Source organism: Neomonachus schauinslandi, chromosome 9 (genome assembly GCF_002201575.2).
Source record: "Neomonachus schauinslandi chromosome 9, ASM220157v2, whole genome shotgun sequence".
Lineage (NCBI taxonomy): Eukaryota > Metazoa > Chordata > Mammalia > Carnivora > Phocidae > Neomonachus > Neomonachus schauinslandi.
In genome coordinates, this window is record NC_058411.1 from 30352159 (window position 1) to 30373705 (window position 21547).

Sequence of the window (21547 nt, forward strand, 5' to 3'; positions counted from 1 at the left end):
GGACTCACCCTGGCAAATGGCACGTGGGGGCTGTTTCCTAAGCAACTGTTGTACTTAAGGCACATGTTCATTTGTTTGTCCATTAAACTGCCAGCTTCTTTAAGGTAGGGATTGTATCTTTTCATCTCTCTTTTCCTCGAACCTTCTAATGACCTGCAAAAATGTGTGCTGGAGGGATGCAGAGTGAGTGGAAAATAGACATTCATAAATGACTGAAGATTACAGGCTATCTAGTAGTTAAAGCAACTAGCATTAAGGGTTCAGTGATATCAAGGCACTACACTGCCATTCAACCTACCCTTTCGTGGTGATTTATTTATTTCTAAATCTTTATTAAGCTGGTAAACTCCCCACCCCACAAATAGCCAGAGTACCAGAAGCTGCAATACTAGCTCCAAAGTAACTTTTTTTTCTTAGCTGATTTTACAGAACAGCTACGTGTTAGGAAACGTCAGAAGACGTTGGCCAAGACCCAGGACGTGGGAGGTACCGGTTTCCACATCATTTGATGAGAACGACAAACACGGCTTCAGTCCCTAAATCCCGACTGCAAACCAGTGTGCCGGAACCAAAGAGCCGACACTCGAATTTCCACGCGGGCGCGCGAGTGTGTTGCGACGCATCGATTGCTTTCGTCTGGCGGAGGCTATCGGGGGAGGACCGAGCACCGGGAGGCCAAGGAAAGGAGGCGAGTCAAGGACTTCCTCCTGGGGAGGGAGCTTGGATTCGGGAGGCCGCGCTGGGCCTGTTGGACTAGGCGTCCACGCGTGGGAGAGTTCAGTCATGTCTGTACATGCGGTGATGCGCGCCCTGCGCAAGAACAAGACGCTTCGCTACGGAGTCCCCATGCTGGTGAGCGCAGGGAGGAGAACGTGTGGGGCAGGATTCCGGAAGGGGTGGGGCGTCTAGGTCGGCTGGGTCCCGGCTGCCAGGATCTGGGAGGCGGGAGGCGGGGAGCGACAGGCGGGGAGCGGCAGCCCGGGCGGGGAAGGGGCTGGCGGGAGGTGGCCGTCTTAGTCCTCTCCCTTCGCTGGTACCAGGATCCCGAGGCCCCCTTTTACTCTCCCTAGTAGTTACCAGGCTGTGCTTCAGAGATCGAGGTCAGACCAGATTTTACACCCGGTCTGGGTGATTACCCAACTGACATTTTTTAACCCCGTGCTACACCTGGACGGTGCTGTGAATCGTTGGAACTAGATGTATTTACTTAATTTGACTGTACAATTTCGGGCATCTCCACGTTTCAGCTTCTGTTTTGTGAACTGGTTTAATTCTTCCCGGATTGTTGGTAGGAGTTAAATGAAACCTTTTGAAAATCGAGGGTTTAGCGCGGTGCCTGCCACATTGTAGCAGCCTTCAAAAAAGCCTAAAAAAAACTTATAATTGATCATTTTGAAGCACCTCGAGTGTACTTTTGGTGTTTATATTCTTGCGTCCTGTCCTACACTGAGTTCCCTGAGGATCTCATTCGTATAGAAGATACAGGTTGAGGTTGACATAACTCCAGCCAGAGTTGGAATCCAGCCAGACATTCCCCCTCTTTTGCTGTTTGACCTTGGCAAGTTATTTTGCTTCAGAAAGCCTTGATGTCATAGTAAATGAGACAATTTCAATAAAGCTTGTGGACAAAAGCCACTTTCTTTTAAATACTTAACAATTTAATCCTTTGTATGGATATTGGTATAGGTGAAGTTACCAGCTTTTGCATTTAAGCAGAACTAAAGGAGAGAAGTGACCTTAAAAAAGTTTAAAGAAAACTGTCTTAAAAGATTATGTAGTAATTATATTTGTGTAGATGACAGGGCATGTGTAAAAACTATCCTCTCTATAGATTCCTCTGCCCCCAAATGGAGATCCATTCAGAAGCATTATGATTGTGGTCACCTGCATGTCCTAGTGAAAGCCAATTTGATTTTGTTCTTATTTTTCAAAATCACCAAAGCCGGGATATTAAAACCACTAATGTTGAAGTACCTTCCCGGTACTTAGGGGTTTCCTCTTTTGTTTTATTTCAGGGAATGGAAAGTACCACAGTAGCCTTTTCCCTAAATGTGTTACTCTGTACTGGTCTCTACATCTATACCTCTATACGGGACCTAAAGGACCATGTTTCAAAATACAAGTCCTAAACATATAAATAAATTGAAGCAGAAAATGTTGAATTCAGTACGCTGAAACCAAGCACTACTGGAAAGAACTCAAAAGATACATCCTCTTCATCATGTATCAGTTGCATATGCCACAATTACTATACTACATTTATCTTCAAGCTGAAATTATTTCCTCTCTTGGATAAATATTAATGCTTCATAGGACATACAGAAGAGGACTTTGAATACCAGGTATATGCAAATACTACTCTCCTTCCTTTCTTGTCCAAACTGCTTGAAGAAAGAGAATATACTTGTTTCAGCTTCCACACTGCCCATTTAGTCTTGAGAATTTACCTTTCTAATCTGACCAGTGACCTACTGGTTCCTACACACCAAAAAATTAACCCATTTAAAGTGTTTGGTTCAGCGTTTTTAGTATATTCACAGAGTTAATGCAGCTATCACCACTGTCTAACTTTAGAATAATTTCATCATCCCAGAGGAGACACCATGCTCATTAGTAGCCACTTCCTATTTTCTCCTCCCTCTCCCCCCACCTAGGCAACCACTAATCTACTTCTGTTTATAGATTTAGTAGCATAATACAACATGTGGTCTTTTGTGACTGCTTTCAATTAGCATGGTGTTTTCAAGATTCATTCATGTTGTAACATGTGTCAAAACTTCATTCATTTTTATGGCTAAATAATATTCCATCATTTGGATAGACAATTTTTTTATCCTAATCCTATCCTATTTATTTATCATTTTATTTATCCATTGATGAACATTTAGATTGTTAACATTTTTTGGCCATTGTGAATAATGCTGCTACGAACATTCATGTACAATTTTTGTATGGATGTATATTTTCATTTCTCTTCGTATATACCTAGTAGTAGAATTGCTGGGCCATATGATAACTCCATGTTTAACATTTTGAGGAACTGTCAAGCTATTTCCCGGAGTGGCTACATCATTTTACATTCCCACCAGCAATGAATCCTCCACGTCCTTGCCAACACTTGTTATTGTCCATCTTTTTTATTATACCCTTCCCAGTGGATGTGAAGGTATCTCATTGTGGTTTTGATTTGCATTTCCTTTATGACTAATGATATGGAACATCCTTTCATATGGTTATTAGTCATCTGTATCTCTTTTTTGCAGAAATGTTTATTCAAATCATTTGCCCGTTTTTAAATTGGGCTATTTTTCTTTTTATTGGGTAGAGGTTTCCTTAAACACCTGGAACCAGTAATTCTTTGTTGAGGGGCTCTGTGTGCTTGTTTTGGTGTGTCTTCGACACTCAGCCAGGCAGGTTACAACTCTGCCTTGAGCTTTTACTTCCTGCTTGCTCAGAGACTCCAGGTTAGCCATAGACAAGTGTTTAAGGCCTTCTCAGATCTTTCCTGAGCTGACACACCACGCTGGGCATGGGCACAATTCAGTTCATGAGCATTTCCTTCTGGATTCTCAGGAATATGTTTGAACTTTTCAGAGTCCTCTGTGGACACCTCATTTCTCATATTTTCCTTTTAAGCTTTTTGGTTAGACTGTTATTTGCCCTGTTGCCTACCACCTCAGGCAGTCACAATGTTAACCAATTGCCTCTGAATTTTTCAACAAACACTTCCTGAGAGAAGTCTGTTAGTACTAGTTGAGCTCAAAGTCAGGAAAACTGAAGACAGCCTTGTGACTGAGGTTTCCATTGAACCACCAGATTTGATCAAGCAGTGACCTATTCTAAGTCTCTATTCTAAGTCTCTAAGTCTCTATTCTTAAAGAATAATGTTTTAAGGAGCCCCAACCCCATTCTGCCCCATGATTGCATTCTATTTCATTCATTTATTTATTTATTATTAACATAATATATTATTTGTTTCAGGGGTACAGGCCTATGATTCATCAGTCTTACACAATTCACAGCACTCACCATAGCACATACCCTCCCCAGTGTCTATCACCCAGCCACCCCATCCCTCCCACCCCCCACCACTCCAGCAACCCTCAGTTTGTTTCCTGAGATTAAAAGTCTCTTATGGTTTGTCTCCCCCTCTGGTTTCATCTTGTCTCATTTTTCCCTCCCTTCCCCCATGATCCCCCGTCTTGTTTCTCAAATTCCTCATATCAGTGAGATTATATGATAATTGTCTTTCTCTGATTGACTTATTTCGCTTAGCATAATACCCTCTAGTTCCATCCACGTCGTTGCAAATGGCAAGATTTCATTTTTTGATGGCTGCATAATATTCCATTGTGTATATATACCACATTTTCTTTATCCCTTCATCTGTTGATGGACATCCACACTCTTTCCATAGTTTGGCTATTGTGGACATTTCTGCTATAAACATTGGGGTACACGTGCCCCTTCAGATCACTACGTTTGTATCTTTGGAGTAAATACCCAGTAGTGCAGTTGCTGGGTCGTATGGTAGCTCTATTTTCAACTTTTTGGGGAACCTCCATCCTGTTTTCCAGAGTGGCTGCACCAGCTTGCATTCCCACCAACAGTGTAGGAGAGTTCCCCTTTCTCCACATCCTCGCCAATATCTGTCATTTCCTGACTTGTTAATTTTAGCCATTCTGACTGGCGTGAGGTGGTATCTCATTGAGGTTTTGATTTGTATTTCCCTGATGCCGAGTGATGTTAAGCACTTTTTCATGTGTCTGTTGGCCATTGAAGGAGAGATAAAAAGCTTCCAGGACAAACAAAAACTAAAAGAATTTGCAAACACCAAACCAGCCCTACAAGAAATATTGAAAGGGGTACTCTAAGCAAAGAGAGTCTAAAAGTAACATAGCCCAGAAAGGAACACAGACAATACACATAACTCTCACCTTACAGGCAATACAATGGCACTAAATTCTTATCTTTCAATAGTTACTCTGAATGTAAATGGGCTAAATGCCACAATCAAAAGACACAGGGTATCAGATTGGATAAAAAAACAAGACCCATGGGGTGCCTGGGTGGCTCAGTTGTTAAGCGTCTGCCTTCGGCTCAGGTCATGATCCCGGGGTCCTGGGATCGAGCCCCACATCAGGCTCCCTGCTCCGCGGGAAGCCTGCTTCTCCCTCTCCCACTCCCCCTGCTTGTGTTCCCTCTCTCGCTGTGTCTCTCTCTGTCAAATAAATAAATAAAATCTTAAAAAAACAAAACAAAACACCACACATAAGACCCATCGATATGTTATCTGCAAGAGACTCATTTTAGACCCAAAGACACCTCCAGATTTAAAGTGAGGGGGTGGAAAAACATTTACCATGCTAATGGACATCAAAAGAAAGCTCGGGTGGCAATCCTTGTATCAGACAAATTAGATTTTAAACCAAAGACTATAATAAGAGAGGAGCATTCTATTTGTTTTCATGGTTACCATGGAGCTGGGGTGGAGAGGTGGGAATAAAAATGCATCCAAGCTTTCTGTCCTTACTGAAAGGCAGTCTTCTTAGGAAAATGTTCCCAACATTATTGCAAGTCTTTGCTTAATTTTCAAATTTCTGAAAAAGTTGATTGGAGAACTTTTGCCAGTTTTCTCATTGCTGTGATGGAGAAGATTTTTGGAGATTCCTAGTCTGCCATTTCACTGATGTCACCTTTTGGTTCTTTTTTTCTATGCCTTTGGTGAGATTTTCTAATTTTTCATTTGTTTTAAGAACATCGGTTACTGCTCTCTCAAGCATTTTTATAATGATTCCTTTAAAATCTTTGCTAGATCATGGGACGCCTGGGTGGCTCAGTTGGTTAAGTTTCCAACTCTTGGTTTCGGCTCAAGTCGTGATCTCAGGGTCCTGAGATCCAGCCACATCCGGCTGTCATGGGCATGGGGGCTCCCTGCTCAGCGGGGAGTCTGCTTCTCCCTCTGCCCTTCCCCCACAGGTACAGGCACGGTGCTCTCTCTGTCTCTCAAATAATAAGTAAATCTTAAAAAAAATAAAATCTTTGTCAGATCATTCCAACATCTGGTTTATCTCCATGTTAATATCTCTTGATAGTCTTTTCTAATTCAGCTTGCTGTTTTCCTGATTCTTGCTCTGACAAGTGAGTTTTTATTGTATCATGGACATTCTGAGTATTATGTTAGGAAACTCTGTATCCTATTTAAGTCTTCTACTTTAGCAAGCAGTCACCATGCTTAGACTTAGCTGTAGGTAGTAGCATACTATTTTGGGCTTTCTTTCCAATGATAATTTAGGTTCCAGAGCCCTTGCAGTGCTATTCTGGTCTGCTTTGTTTACCTGGTGCTGCTTTTTTCCTCTAGTGCCTGCTTGATCCCTTCTAAAGGTGGAGTGTGAATATTTTTAAAGTTATAAGATTGATTGAGCTCACAAAAGAAATTAATGTAGATAGAGAAGACCAGTCATTGTGCCCTGGGGTACTCCAGCATTAGGGGATTGAGTGTACAGGAAGAACCAATAAAGGACACTAAGAAGTATTCTCAGGTAAAAGAAAAACCAGGTTTAAGGGAAAAGGAGGAAAGTGATCAACTGTGTCAAATTTTGCTCATGAAGTAAGATGAGAACAGAGAGTTAACCATTGGATTTGGTAACGTGGATGTGTTTGGTGGCTGGAATGGGTCTAAGAGAGAATGGGAGGGACAGTGAGCATCAACAACTCCTTTGAGAAATTTTACTGCAGATAGGAACAAGGAAAGAGGATAGTAACGTGAGGGAGTGAGGTCTAGAGAAGTTTGTTAATAAGTGGGAGAAATAATAGCATTTTTTTATGATGAATCATGTGGTAGTGAGCAAGATTTTCATGATAAGGAAATGAGAATTGATGAATCAGGGTCCTTCAGTAAATAAGATGATATGGGATCTATTGCACAAATGAAGATATTTAGTTAGGAGTGTAGACACTGTGGTAATGAGTGGTAGGTGGTGTAGTGCAAGTCTGATCCTAATCAGAATTAGCACAGACTTCACAGAGTAAGGGAATAGTCCTTCATGAAACTCCGCTTATTTCAGACACCAACTGAAAGCTCTGGGATTCTTGGCCCACCTGTGCTTCTGATCAACTGGCTATAAATTTGTGGGTTCCTATTAACCCCCTCAAGTTTAATAATTCACTAGAATGACTCACAGAACTCAGGAAAGCACTATACTTACAATTATTGTTTTATTATAAAGGGTATGAATTAGGAACAGCCAAAAGAGACCCACAGGGTAAGGTCTGGGAAGGTCCCAAATGCAGAGTTTCCATGTTTTCCTCCTGTGAAATCAGGGCATGCCACCCTCCCAGCACATTAATGTGTTCACCAACCAGGAAGCTCAACCAAGCTTCAGTGTCCAGAGTTTTTTTTTTTTTTTTTAAGATTTTATTTATTTTTTTGTCAGAGAGAGAGAACACAAGCAGGGGTAGCGGCAGGCAGAGCAGGTAGAGGGAGAAGCAGGCTCTCTGCCAAGCAAGGAGCCCAATGCGGGACTCGATCCCAGGACCCTGGGATCATGACCTGAGCCGAAGGCAGACGCTTAAGCGACTGAGCCAAGTGTCCAGAGTTTTTTTTAATTGGGTTTCATTATCTAGGTATGGTTAATTGAATCATTAACTGTGTGAGGGAACTCAGTGTCCAGCCTCATCTCCTTGGAGGTCAGGTTGATATCATATGGCTTAAAGCCCCACCCCTCTAGTCACATGGTTGGTCATTCCAGCATGGCCCACCGGTATACTGTAACTATCTAGGGGCCTACCATGAGTCACCTCATTAGCATAAATTCAGGTGTGGTCCTAGGGGCCCACCATCAATAACAAAGATACTCCTGTCACTCAGGAAAGTCCAAGTTAGTACCTTCCTCTCAGGAACCCTAGACAAAGTTCAGGCAAATTCTTCATTATGTAACACGTGGGTACTGTAATTGCAGTAGTTCCAGAAAGAGGTGATGGTGGCCTGGACTAGAGTATTAGAAGAAGGTATAGTTAGAAATTGTCAGATTCAAGAAATGTTTTGAAAGTAGAGGTGACAGAACTCAGGGATGGATTAGATGTGAGATATGAATGAGAGGAGCTTATGATGATTACAAAGAAGTTTGCTTGAGCCGTTGGATGAAAGCAGTTTACATTTACTGGGATGTGAAAGATTGGGGCAGAAAGAGTGTTGGGGTAAAAGTCAAGAGGGTTTTTCAAAATGTTAATTTATATATATCTGTTAGACTTTTTTTTATTTTAAAGATTTTATTTATCTGAGAGCATGGCGGGGAGAGGCAGAGAGAGAGGGAGAAGCAGACTCCCCAGTGACAGCCCAATGTGGGCGGATCCCAGGACCTGGAGATCATAACCTGAGCTGAAGTCAGATGCATAACCAACTGAACCACCCAGGCGCCCCATATATCTCTTAGGCTTTCAAGTGAAAATGTCAGGTAGGAAAGCATTTTCAGTTCAATGGGATGTTTCCCATTGAAAATGTGCATTTGGAAGTTGTTAGGTTATAGAGCCTATTTAAAGCCATGAAATTGGATGACATCAGCTATGATATGGACTCAGTGTTGGTTGTGAATAGTTAGAAGAAATGTGAAGATTTGAGCCTTTTGGGATACTACCCCCCGTTGGGAAGATGAGGAAGAATGAATAAAAGGAGACTGAAACAGAGTTACGAAAGCCAGGGATGTGTCTTTTCATTGAAACACAAAGACAGAAGTTATTTTACTTATACAAATAATTTTTACATATTGACATTGCCAGATATTAGCTGCTTATATATAACAGATGTTTTTCCTGATTTGTTGTCTTTTGATTTTGTGTTGTTTTTATTTCATTTGTCAGTATAGACATTGAAAATTTTATGTGGTCAGACTTACTGGGTTTTAAAATTTATAGCCTCAAGGTTTTGTTAGTATTTCAACTTCAAAATCGTAAAGTTTTATATTTTACAATGTTTTATATCTTTATATTTCCTTATTTGGTAATATTAATATATTGACATAAAAAGGAAGGTAGGGATCAAACCTTATTTTTATCCAAATTGCTAGACTTTTACAGCTTTAGGATTAGGGGTGAAAGCCCATTAGATTATTGGAGGAGGTGATAAAGCAGCAATGCCAGTTGGAGGAATCTTTTAAGGTTTGCCATATATTAATAAGTGTGGTGTATTTTATGAGATTCTTTTACTAGTTGGTAAGAAAATGGAGAAAAATGCTGTCTAGTTAGCTTATTTTGCAAACACATAAAATTGAAAGAATTCTGGTCTTGAGGAAATGAGGCCAGAATTTAATTCCTAACTTTACTCAGTATAATCATAGGCAAGTCATTTAGTTGCTTGTGCTTTTATTTCATCTGTTAAATGGATTTTTTCCTTAGCTTTAGTTCTTTTGTAAGATCAACTAATATAATGCTTGTGATGATGTTATTTAAACCATAAGGTGGAATACAAGTATGGGGGTGCAGCTGGGTGGCTCAATTGGTTAAGTGTCCAACTCTTGGTTTCATCAGGTCTTGATCTTGGGGTCATGTGATCAAGCCCCACGTTGGGCTCTGTGCTCAGCACTCAGCAGAGTCCGCTTGTCTCTCTCCCTCCCCTTCTGCTCCTCCCCCCCCCAAATAAATAAATAAAATCTTTAAAAATGAACAAACAAACTAATGGGGTACTGACTTTGGTATTTGGTAATAGGATAAAATGTTTCCTAGTGACAGTACATACTGCATCCACTCTGAACAGATGAATGGTAACTCACCAAGAAAATAATATATTGGATTTCATATAAGCTGCCACTATTGGCATTAATCTGTAGAGAGAATTCTGCCCGTCTATGTTGTTTGTTTCCTCTCTTTGTTTCAGTTGCTGATTGTTGGAGGCTCTTTTGGTCTTCGTGAATTTTCACAAATCCGCTATGATGCTGTGAAAATTAAGGTAAGGACTGTAATTGGAGTTTGACATGTGTCTGTGTATACGATTGTTCCGGTTTAGGTATGTATACTTGATGTACTAAGCAGTCTGAGTTTTGTTTAATTTTTCAAGGGGTTGAATGATTTTCTTATTCTTTAAGACAACATGAATGATCATATGGAAGTGAATCATGAAATGTAAAGAATTTAGTTATCTTATTCCTAGAAAATTTGCAATACTGCATTCTCAGTAGAGTTTTTTTTAGGATTTAAAAGGGACTGAAGAATGTTGGACAATTTCACTCCCATTATATTACTCCAATTATAAATTAGCTATTTCATATTAATACCAGTAATTTTATAAATTATATTGATATATAAAGTCTACTGATATACTGAAGGAAAGGAAAATTATTTTTCATTACAAATAATGATACTTATCTTTTTAGGTATATAATATATATTTATATATTGTATATAAAGCTATATACCTATATCTAAATATATGTAAAATTTATTTTACAAGTGAGGAAACTGAGGTTCAGATAGCTTCAGTAACTAACCTGTGGTTACATGGCTATTTAGAGGTAGTGCTAGGATTTTCACTCTCTTTGATTATAGTTACTAACAAATTTAGTCCAGGTGTTACATAAGAACTCTAGTTAAGTAACTGATTAATTCATTCAGAAGTATGTAGTTTTTGTTTGTGGCCACATTGATATTTGAGTTTTTTCCCAAGTTTTATTTATATATAAAACATATATACATATATATAATTTCTTTTTTTTTTTTTTAAGATTTTTTATTTATTTATTTGACAGAGAGAGACACAGCGAGAGAGGGAACACAAGCAGGGGGAGTGGGAGAAGGAGAAGCAGGCTTCCCGCTGAGCAAGGAGCCCGATGCGGGGCTCCATCCCAGGACCCTGGGATCATGACCTGAGCCGAAGGCAGACGCTTAACGACTGAGCCACCCAGGCGCCCCCATATATATAATTTCTTATATACATATATATATAATATTTATACATATAAATTTTCTACCAATATTATTGAGATCTGTTAATGAAATATATACTATATAATGAAATATATGTTATATTAAATATATATAATATATGAATTATATAAATATATATAATTATAAATATATATTATATATATAATGAAATATAATATTATATTAATAATTATTGGTAGGAAAGTAAAGAGTATTAAAGGGACCTATTCAGTTTTGTTTTTTTTTTTAAGATTTTATTTATTTAACAGAGAGAGACAACAGCAAGAGAAGGAACACAAACAGGGGGAGTGGGAGAGGGAGAAGCAGGCTTCCCGCTGAGCAGGGAGCCCAATGCGGGGCTCAATCCCAGGACTCTGGGATCATGACCTGAGCCGAAGGCATATGCTTAACGACTGAGCCACCCAGGCGCCCCTCTATTCAGTTTTCTCAGTTAATTTTATAGTTTAAGAGAAACACCAACTCCAACTAGTCTTAAAGACAGTAAGAGGGTAAATATTAAATTTAAAAAGAATGTATAATATATATAATCTTCCATGAAGTCATGTTTTTATTTACTTTTTCCTTTAGTATCTTGAATATATATGTTACTTTACATACACCCTACATACACCAACTATAGATCTGCTTTTATTGTCTAATTTTTTTCTCTTGTTGGTTTTGTGGGTAAATGTTCTGTCTCTGAACACACCTTGTAATTTTTTATTTTTTTAAGATTTTATTTATTTATTTGAGAGAGAGAGTGAGAGAGAGAGCATGAGCCAGGAGAGGGGCAAAGGGAGACAGAGAAACAGACTCCCCGCTGAGCAGGGAGCCTGACATGAGGCTCAGTCCTGGGACTCTGAGATCATGACCTGAGCCAAAGGCAGACGCTTAACTGACTGAGCCACCCAGGTGCCCCGACCTTGTAATTTTTTAAATTAAATATTGGGTATTGTTTGTAAATACTTGTAGAGATTCTAGGTGGTATTGTTTTCCTCCTGAAAGGGTTTATCCTTTTTTCTGGTAGGCAGATAGACTGGGGGCTAATCCCCTTACTACTTTGGAGGAGTGAGTATTGAGGTTGATCACTTCTCCTATGTCTGTTGGCCACTTATATTTCCTTTTTTTATGTGTCCTCTGTTGTGATGTTTCAGGTCTCGGTTGCCCATTTTTTTCTGTGGGTTGTTGGTCTTTTTCTTATTGTTTTGTTAGATTTCTTTATACATGGCAGATTATAACTTTTTAGTCATCTTAATGGGGTCTTTTGATGAATAAATTTAGTGTAGTCTATTTTATTCCTTTTTTACTTTATAGTTACTTTTTCTTTTAGTCCTTTTAAGAAGTTTTTCTTACGCCAAAATATAAATATTTTTCTATATGATTGCTAAAATTTTTGTTTTGCCTTTTATACTCAGGTCTGCAAATATAAAACCCAAATGGAATTGATTTTTTTGTATATAGTATGAGGAATTGTGATGTTCTGATTTATAAGAAATACGTATTTGGTCTTTGCCCTATTTTCTGGCCATTGAGCTAAAACCCCTGGAATTTCCTAAGTGATGAGAGCAAGCATGGTGTCTTTTGTTATGTTGATGAATTTATGGAATGCCCCTGGGTAACCTAAAGATGGGGGCTGGTTGCTAGGAGAACCAGCCTTGTGAGACGGGGTTGGAACTTGCAGTCCCACCCCTTGACTTCCAGGGAGGGGAGTTGGGCTAGAGGTTGAATCGATTGCCAATGGCAAGGACTTAATCATCCCCATGTAATGAAGCCTCCATAAAAACCCAAAAAGATAAGGTTCAGACAGATTCCTGACTGGGGAACTTGTAGAGGTGCTGGGAGAATAGCCCTCTTAAAGAGGGCATGGAATCCCCACAGCCTTTCCCTATACCTTGCCTGTGTGTCTCTTCCATCTAGCCTTTTATAAGTAAAGTGTTTCAATTCTGTGAGCTGTTCAGGGAGCAGTTGTTGGAACCTCCAGTCCATAGCCAGTGAGAAGTGCAGGTGACATCCTGGATTTGCAATTGGTGTGTGAAGTGGGGACGGGGGCTGTCTTGGATGACTGAGCCCTTAACCTGTGGGATCTGACTCTATCTCTAGGTAGGTAGTGTCAGAATTGAGTTAATTCCTTGGTGGTTTGAAAAAAAAACCCACACACATTGGAGGAACTGTAACTGAACTAGCTGTAACTGAACTAGTGTGAGTTCTTTTGCTCCTTGGTGAGTTGCAGATAGAGATTACAGCAGATAATCCATAAGAAATTGCCGCAGGTGGAGTTGTCACTCAAAGGAAATTTTATTTGCAGCAAATGAGATCATGGGAATAACTCCAAATCGTGACTACCCAGACAGGGATGAGAGAGTTCTTTTTATTTAAGATTAGGATGAATATTCAGAAAGGGGAGTTTTGTCATCACACATAAAGGCGGGAATAAGGTTGTGCAGATGTAGTGTTTTATGAAGCCTGTGTTCCTCCCAGGGTAGAGACTTTAACATTGTACTGAAGCAGATTAAGTGTTGGACAAAGGGAAGGGGCTATGGATATGATCCAAGAGCCAGTATAAACTGGATGGGATCTTGGGCTGGTTACCTCAGGTAAGGTCTGCAGGGCCTTGTTTGTTCATGGCTGGGACCTTATCAGTTGACCCAGAGCCAGTATATTTCTTAGTGGGGTCTGAAAAGAAACAGTAGCTGGCTACAGAGAAACAGTTCTCTGAAAAACAAGCTTTAAATTTTCTGCTAGTTTCAATCCTGCGAAGACAACTCAAGAATGAAGTCAGTCTTTACTTTTGAAACAGCACTGGGAGTTTTACCATTGATTTTTTTGTCTCTGATATGGTTAGGCTATCTACTGGCCTATTAGAGACTTAGTTTTTGCATTCTCTTTGTTCCCTTAAAATTCTTAACTACTGTGGTTTTTGGTTTTTTGTTTTTTGTTTTTTCATTTCTTTGTAATTCGAACACCCCCTAGGCAGTCCTGCAAGAAGTGTGCTTGGGCAGGTAGAGTTGGTAAGGCACGATAGATCCCAGGGGGTGGGGAACTGGTGGGAGGGGATAGCTGGGGACCTGAAATGTCTGGGTCTTTCTTTTTCTGGGGACCCCTAACTCTGCTTATAGAATGTTTTCCCTAATATAGACAACAAGTTGTACAAGCGCCATTTACTGACTTAACATTTTTTCTTTTCTTTCTTTTTTTTTTTTTTTTTTTAAGATTTTATTTATTTATTTGACAGAGACACAGCGAGAGAGGGAACACAAGCAGGGGGAGAGGGAGAAGCAGGCTCCCCGCTGAGCAGGGAGCCCGATGTGGGGCTCGATCCCAGGACCCCGGGATCATGACCTGAGCCGAAGGCAGACGCTTAATGACTGAGCCACCCAGGCGCCCTGACTTAACATTTTTTTCTTTCCTGCTCTTCTGTCCTGTTTTGTTGTCTGTTCTGTTGCATTAGTTTATTTACAAATTACATTGTGGTTTTCAAATTAATTGTGCATTCCTGAGAAATGAACTCACCTTGATCTTGGTATACTGTCTTTTTGTAGTGTGTTCTTCAGGAATTCTGCATTAGTGAAGTTGGCCTGTTCTCTTACTGTCTTTTTCAAATTTTGACATCAAGCTTATGCTCACCACATAACTAGAAGGTTTTTTGTTATACTGGCATTATTTCTTCTTTAGTAAAATCCATTGGTAAAGCCATCTGAACCTGGGGTTTTCTTTATGTGAGATTTTAAAGTACAGATTCAGCTCTTTATACATTTATAACACTGTTCAAATAGTTTATTTTTTTCTACATGTTAGAAAGTTGTAGTTTTCTATAAATTTGTCCATTTTGCCTAAGTTTTCAGTTTTGTTGGCCTAAAAGTATTCATATTATCTGAGTATCAGTTGCCCATAAAATTTATGTTGTTGACCTCCTTTTCATTCTAAATACTTATTTGTGATTTCTCTTTCTTCTAAGTCAATTTTACTTGAGATTTATTAATAGCTTTTGGTTTAGTTGATTCTCTTGTCATTCATTTTTTGATCTTTAATCAGTTCTGTTCTCTATTTACTTTTTCCTTTGAGTTTCTTTTTTCTAACTTTATGAGGTAGATTCTTAGCTCATTCTATTTCCATCTTTTTTTGGTAATATAGGCTTATAAGCTGATGAATTTCCTTTTAAAGATGGGCCTAGCTATGTCATGCAGGTTTAATATATAATATGTTCACAGTCCTTTAATTAAAAATTTTTCAGTTATTCAGAAGCTATTTAGAAGTGTTATTCCTTAATTTATAAGTATAGGAGATTTTCTTATTAAATTATTATTTTTTTAATAATTTTTTTATTAACATATAGTTTATTATTTGTTTCAGGGGTACAGGTCTGTGATTCATCAGTCTTACACAATTCACAGCGCTTACCATAGTACCTACCCTCCCCAGTGTTAATCACCCAGACATCCCATCCCACCCACCCCCTCCACTCCAGCAACCCTCAGTTTGTTTCCTGAGATTAAGAGTCTCTTATGGTTTGTCTCCCTCTCTGGTTTCATCTTGTTTCATTCTTCCCTCCCTTCCCATATGATCCTCTGTCTTGTTTCTCAAATTCCTCACATCAGTGAGATCATATGATACTTGTCTTTCTCTGACTGATTTATTTCCCTTAGCATAATACCCTCTAGTTGCATCCACATTGTTGCAAATGGCAAGATTTCTTTTTTTTTTTTTGATGGCTGCATAATATTTGTATATATATACCACATCTTTTTTTTTATACCACATCTTTTTTATCCATTCATCTGTTGATGGGCATCTAGGCTCTTTCCATAGTTTGGCTATTGTGGAAACATCGGGGTGCACATGCCCCTTCGGATCACTATGTTTGTATCTTTGGAGTAAATACCCAGTAGTGCAGTTGCTGGGTCATAGGGTAGCTCTATTTTCAACTTTTTGAGGAACCTCCATCCTGTTTTCCAGAGTGGCTACACCAGCTTACATTCCCACCAACTGTGTAGGAGGGTTCCCCTTTCTCCGCATCCTCGCCAACATCTGTCATTTCCTGACTTCTTAATTTTAACCATTCTCACTGGTGTAAGGTGGTATCTCATTGAGGTTTTGATTTGTATTTCCCTGATGCCGAGTGATGTTGAGCACTTTTTCATGTGTCTGTTGGCCATTTGAATGTCTTCTTTGCAGAAATGTCTGTTCATGTCTTCTGCCCATTTCTTGGTTGGATTATTTGTTCTTTGGGTGTTGAGTTTAAGAAGTTCTTTATAGATTTTGGATACTAGGCCTTTATCTGATATGTCATTTGCAAATATCTTCTCCCATTCTGTCGGTTGTCTTTTGGTTTTGTTGACTGTTTCTTTTGCTGTGCAAAAGCTTTTTATCTTGATAAAGTCCCAATAGTTCATTTTGCCCTTGCTTCCTTGCCTTTGGCGATGTGTCTAGGAAGAAGTTACTGTGGCTGAGGTCGAAGAGGTTGCTGCCTGTGTTCTCCTCAATGATTTTGGTGGATTCCTCTCTCACATTTAGGCCTTTCATCCATTTTTGGTCTATTTTTGTGTGTGGTGTGAGGAAACGATCCAGATTCATTCTTGTGCATGTGGCTGTCCAATTTTCCCAACACCATTTGCTGAAGAGACTATTTTTTTTCCACTGGACATTCTTTCCTGCTTTGTCGAAGATTAGTTGACCATAAAGTTGAGGGTCCATTTCTGGGCTGTCTGTTCTGTTCCATTGATCTATGTGTCTGTTTTTGTGCCAGTACCATACTGTCTTGACAATTACAGCTTTGTAATAGAGCTTGAAGTCCGGAATTGTGATGCTGCCAGCTTTGCTTTTCTTTTTCAACATTCCTCTAGCCATTTGGGATCTTTTCTGGTTCCATACAAATTTTAGGATTATTTGTTCCATTTCTTTGAAAAAAGTGGATGGTATTTTGATAGGGATTGCATTGAATGTGTAGATTGCTCTAGGTAGCATAGACATTTTCACAATATTTGTTCTTCCAGTCCATGAGCATGGAATGTTTTTCCATTTCTTTGTGTCTTCCTCAATTTCTTTCACGAGTATTCTATAGTATTCTGAGTACAGATCCTTTGCCTCTTTGGTTAGATTTATTTCTAGGTATCTTATGGTTTTGGGTGCAATAAAAATGGGATCGACTCCTTAATTTCTCTTTCTTCTCTCTTGTTGTTGGTATATAGAAATGCCACTGATTTCTGTGTATTGAATTTATATCCTGTCACTTTATTGAATTCCTGTATGAGTTCTAGCAGTTTTGGGTTTTTGGTAGTCTTTTGGGTTTTCCACATAAAGTATCATATCATCTGCAAAGAGTGAGAGTTTGACTTCTTTGCTGATTCAGATGCCTTTTATTTCTTTTTGTTGTCTGATTGCTGAGGCCAGGACTTCTAGTACTATGTTGAATAGCAATGGTGATAGTGGACATCCCTGCCCTGTTCCTGACCTTAGGGGAAAAGCTCTTAGTTTTTCCCCATGGAAGATGATATTCACTGTGGGTTTTTCATAGATGGCTTTTATGATATTGAGGTATGTACCCTCTGTCCGTACACTGGGAAGAGTTTTAATCAAGAAAGGATGCTGTAGTTTGTCAAGTGCTTTTTCTGAATCTATAGAGAGGATCATATGATTCTTGTTCTTTCTTTTATTGATGTATTATATCACATGGATTGATTTCTGGATGTTGAACCAACCTTGCAGCCCAGGAATAAATCCCAGTTGTTCGTGGTGAATAATCCTTTTAATATACTGTTGGATCCTATTGGCTAGTATTTTGGTGAGAATTTTTGCATCCATGTTTATCAGGGATATTGGTCTGTAGTTCTCCTTTTTGATGGGGTCTTTGTCTGGTTTTGGGATCAAGGTAAAGCTGGCCTCATAAAATTGAGTTTGGAAATTTTCCTTCCATTTCTATTTTTTGGAAGAGTTTCAGAAAAATAGGTATTAATTCTTCTTGAAATGTTTGGTTGAATTCCCCCTGGGAAGCCATCTGGCCCTGCACTCTTGTTTGCTGGGAGATTTTTGATCACTGCCTCAATTTCCTTAGTGGTTATGGGTCTGTTCAGGTTTTCTGTTTCTTCCTGGTTCAGTTTTGGTAGTTTATACATCTCTAGGAATGCATCCATTATAATATGTTCTTATAATTGTTTGTATTTCTTTGGTGTTGGTTGTGATCTCTCCTCTTTCATTCATGATTTTATTTATTTGGGTCCTTTCTCTTTTCTTTTTTGATAAGAGGCTTATGTCTCGGGGTTTATCAATCTTATTAATTCTTTCAAAAAACCAGCTCCTATTTTTGTTGATCTGTTCTACTGTTCTTTTGGTTTCTATTTCATTCATTTCTGCACTGATCTTTATTATTTCTCTTCTTCTGATGGGCTTAGGCTTTATTTGCTGTTCTTTCTCCAGCTCCTTTAGGTGTAGGGATAGGTTGTGTATTTGAGACCTTGTTTCTTGAGAAAGGCTTGTATTGCTATATACTTTCCTCTTAGGACCACCTTTGCCACATCCCAAAGGCTTTGAACAGTTATGCTTTCATTTTCACTTGCTTCCCTGAATTTTTTAAATTCTTCTTTAATTTCATGGTTGACCCATTCATTCTTTAGTAGGATGCTCTTTAGCCTCCATGTATTTGAGTTCTTTCCGACTTTCTTCTTGTGATTGAGTTCTAGTTTCAAAGCATTGTGGTACGAAAATATGCAGGGAATGATCCCAATCTTTGGGTACTGGTTGAGACCTGATTTGTGATCCAGGATGTGATCTATTCTGGAGAATGTTCCATGGGCACTAGAGAAGAATGTGTATTCTGTTGCTTTGGGATGGAATGTTCTGAATATATCTGTGAAGTCCATCTGGTCCAGTGTGTCATTTAAAGCCTTTATTTTCTTGTTGATCTTTTGCTTAGATGATCTGTCCATTTCAGTGAGGGCGGTGTTAAAGTCCCCTACTATTATTGTATTATTGTCGATGTGTTTCTTTGATTTTGTTAAATTGGTTTATATAATTGGTTGCTTCCATGTTAGGGGCATAGATATTTAAAATTGTTAGATCTTCTTGTTGGATAGACCTTTTAAGTATGATGTAGTGTCCTTCCTCATCTCTTATTATAGTCTTTGGTTTAAAATCTAATTTGTCTGATATAAGGATTGCTACCCTAGCTTTGTTTTGATGTCCATTAGCATAGTAAATGTTTTTCCACTCCCTCACTTTAAATCTGGAGGTGTCTTTGGGTCTAAAATGAGTCTCTTGCAGACAGCATATACAGGGGTCTTGTTTTTTTATCCAATCTGATACTCTTTGTCTTTTGATTGGGGAATTTAGCCCATTTACATTCAGGGTAACTATTGAAAGATACGAATTTAGTACCATTGTATTGCCTGTAAGGTGACTGTTACTGTATATTGTCTCTGTTCCTTTCTGGTCTATGTTACTTTTAGGCTCTTTCTTTGCTTAGAGGACCCCTTTCAATATTTCTTGTAGGGCTGGTTTGGTGATAGTAAATTCTTTTAGTTTTTGTTTTTCCTGGAAGCTTTTTATCTCTCCTTCTGTTTTCAATGACAGCCTAGCTGGATATAGTATTCTTGGCTTCATATTTTTCTCATTTAGTGCCCTGAATATATCATGCCAGTCCTTTCTGGCCTGCCAGGTCTCTGTGAATAGGTCTGCTGCCATTCTAATGTTTCTACCAATATAGGTTACAGACCTCTTGTCCCGAGCTGCTTTCCGGATTTTCTCTTTGTCTCTGAGACTTGTGAGTTTTACTATTAGATGTCAGGGTGTTGACATATTTTTATTGATTTTGAGGGGGGTTCTCTGTGCCTCCTGGATTTTGATGCCTGTTTCCTTCCCCAAATTAGGGCAGTTCTCTGCTTTAATTTGCTCCAATATACCTTCTGCTTCCCTCTCTCTTTCTTCTTCTGGGATCCCAGTTATTCTAATGTTGTTTTGCTTTATGGTATCACTTATCTCCCGAATTCTCCCCTCGTGATCCAGTAGTTGTTTCTCTCTCTTTTTCTCAGCTTCTTTATTTTCCATCATTTGGTCTTCTAAGATATCTAATTCTCTCTTCTGCCTCATTTACCCTAGCAGTTAGAGTCTTCATTTTAGATTGCACATCGTTAATAGCCTTTTTGATTTCAACTTGGTAAGATTTTAGTTCTTTTATTTCTCCAGAAGGAGATTCTCTAGTATCTTCTATGCTTTTTTCAAGCCCAGCTAGTATCTTTATAAGCGTCATTCTGAACTCTAGTTCCGACATCTTGCTAATGTCTGATTTGATAGGTCCCTGGCAGTCGGTACTGCCTCTAATTCTTTTTTTTGAGGTGTTTTTCCGTCTTGTCATTTTGTCCAGAGAAGAATAGATGAATGAGAGAACAAAATGCTAAAAGGGTAACAATGACCCCAGAAAAATATACACTAAACAAAACAGAAGAGACCCGAAATCGTGGGGAAAAGAAAGAAAAAAAAAAAAAAAAGAATATGATCAGGCTGGTGCATAGAACAGAGCCACACACTAGATTTTGGGTGTATTTTGGTCTTGTTAGAAGAAACTGCCTCCCAAACTTTTAAAGAAAGAAAAACTTATATATGTACAAAAATAAGGGTAAGTACGATGAAGAGATGGAATATGACTGTAAAGATGAAAATTTAAAAAGATTTTTTAAAAGGAATTGATAAGAAGTTGGTTGAAAAAAGAACAAAAAAAATAAAAAAAACAAAGAATGTGATCAGGTGGGAGACTAGGACAAAGTCATATACTAGATTTTAGGTTATATTTTGGTCTGTTAGAAGAAACTGTATCCCAAAATCTTAAAGAAAGAAAAACATATATATATACAAAAAATAAGGTTAAATACAATGAAGGGATAGAATATGACTGTAAAAATGAAAATTAAAAAAGATTTTAAAAAAGGAATTGATAAGATGTTGGTTGAAAAAGGAAAGAAGAAAAATTCAACTAAAAAAATAGAAAAGGAGGCAGTTGCAGTAGTGCTCTCCGAGTTCCTGTCTCCCTCCCCACGCCGCCCAGGATCCCTCCCAGAACCGCGACCCAGCTGCCGCCAGCGTCGCCACCACCCGCAAAGGAGCCAAGCCCAGCAGGGGCGCTGCCCGGGACCCCGTGGGCAAGAGGCTACAGCAGGAGCCGATGACCCTCATGATGTCTGGTGACAAAGGCATCTCTGCCTTCCCTGAATCCGACAACCTTTTCAAATGGGTGGGGCAGCAGGCACAGTGTATGAAGACCTGAGGTATAAGCTCTCCCTGGAATTCCCCAGTGGCTATCCTTAAAACGTGCCCACGGTGAAGTTCCTCACACCCTGCTGCCACCCGAATGTGGACACCGAGGGGAACATCTGCCTGGACATCCTGAAGGACAAGTGGTCTGCCCTGTATGATGTCAGGACCATCCTGCTGTCCATCCATAGCCTGCTAGGAGAACCAAACATTGATAGTCCTTTGAACACGCATGCTGCTGAGCTCTGGAAAAACCCCACAGCCTTTAAGAAGTATCTGCAAGAAACCTACTCAAAGCAGGTCTCCAGCCAAGATCCCTGACTGTCCAGCCTCTCTCTTTGTGTTGTCTTTTTATTTTCTCCTTAGATAGTCTTTCTCTTCATTTCTGTCTAGG

The 21547-nt window shown here is 39.2% G+C and overlaps 1 protein-coding gene and 1 pseudogene across 1 annotated transcript in view; both read left to right on the plus strand.

Annotated features, from left to right (window-relative positions):
* Positions 1 to 522: 522 nt before the first annotated feature.
* The window catches only part of LOC110571618 (cytochrome c oxidase assembly protein COX16 homolog, mitochondrial), a 31258-nt gene continuing 10233 nt past the window's right edge, over positions 523 to 21547 (plus strand). The window contains exons 1-2 of the mRNA XM_021679753.1: positions 523 to 852; positions 9872 to 9943. Of these exons, the coding sequence (XP_021535428.1) occupies positions 784 to 852; positions 9872 to 9943 (141 nt within the window). The 5' untranslated portion in view covers positions 523 to 783. The remainder of the gene's footprint in view (positions 853 to 9871; positions 9944 to 21547) is intronic.
* Positions 10085 to 21474, plus strand: LOC110571601 (annotated as a pseudogene).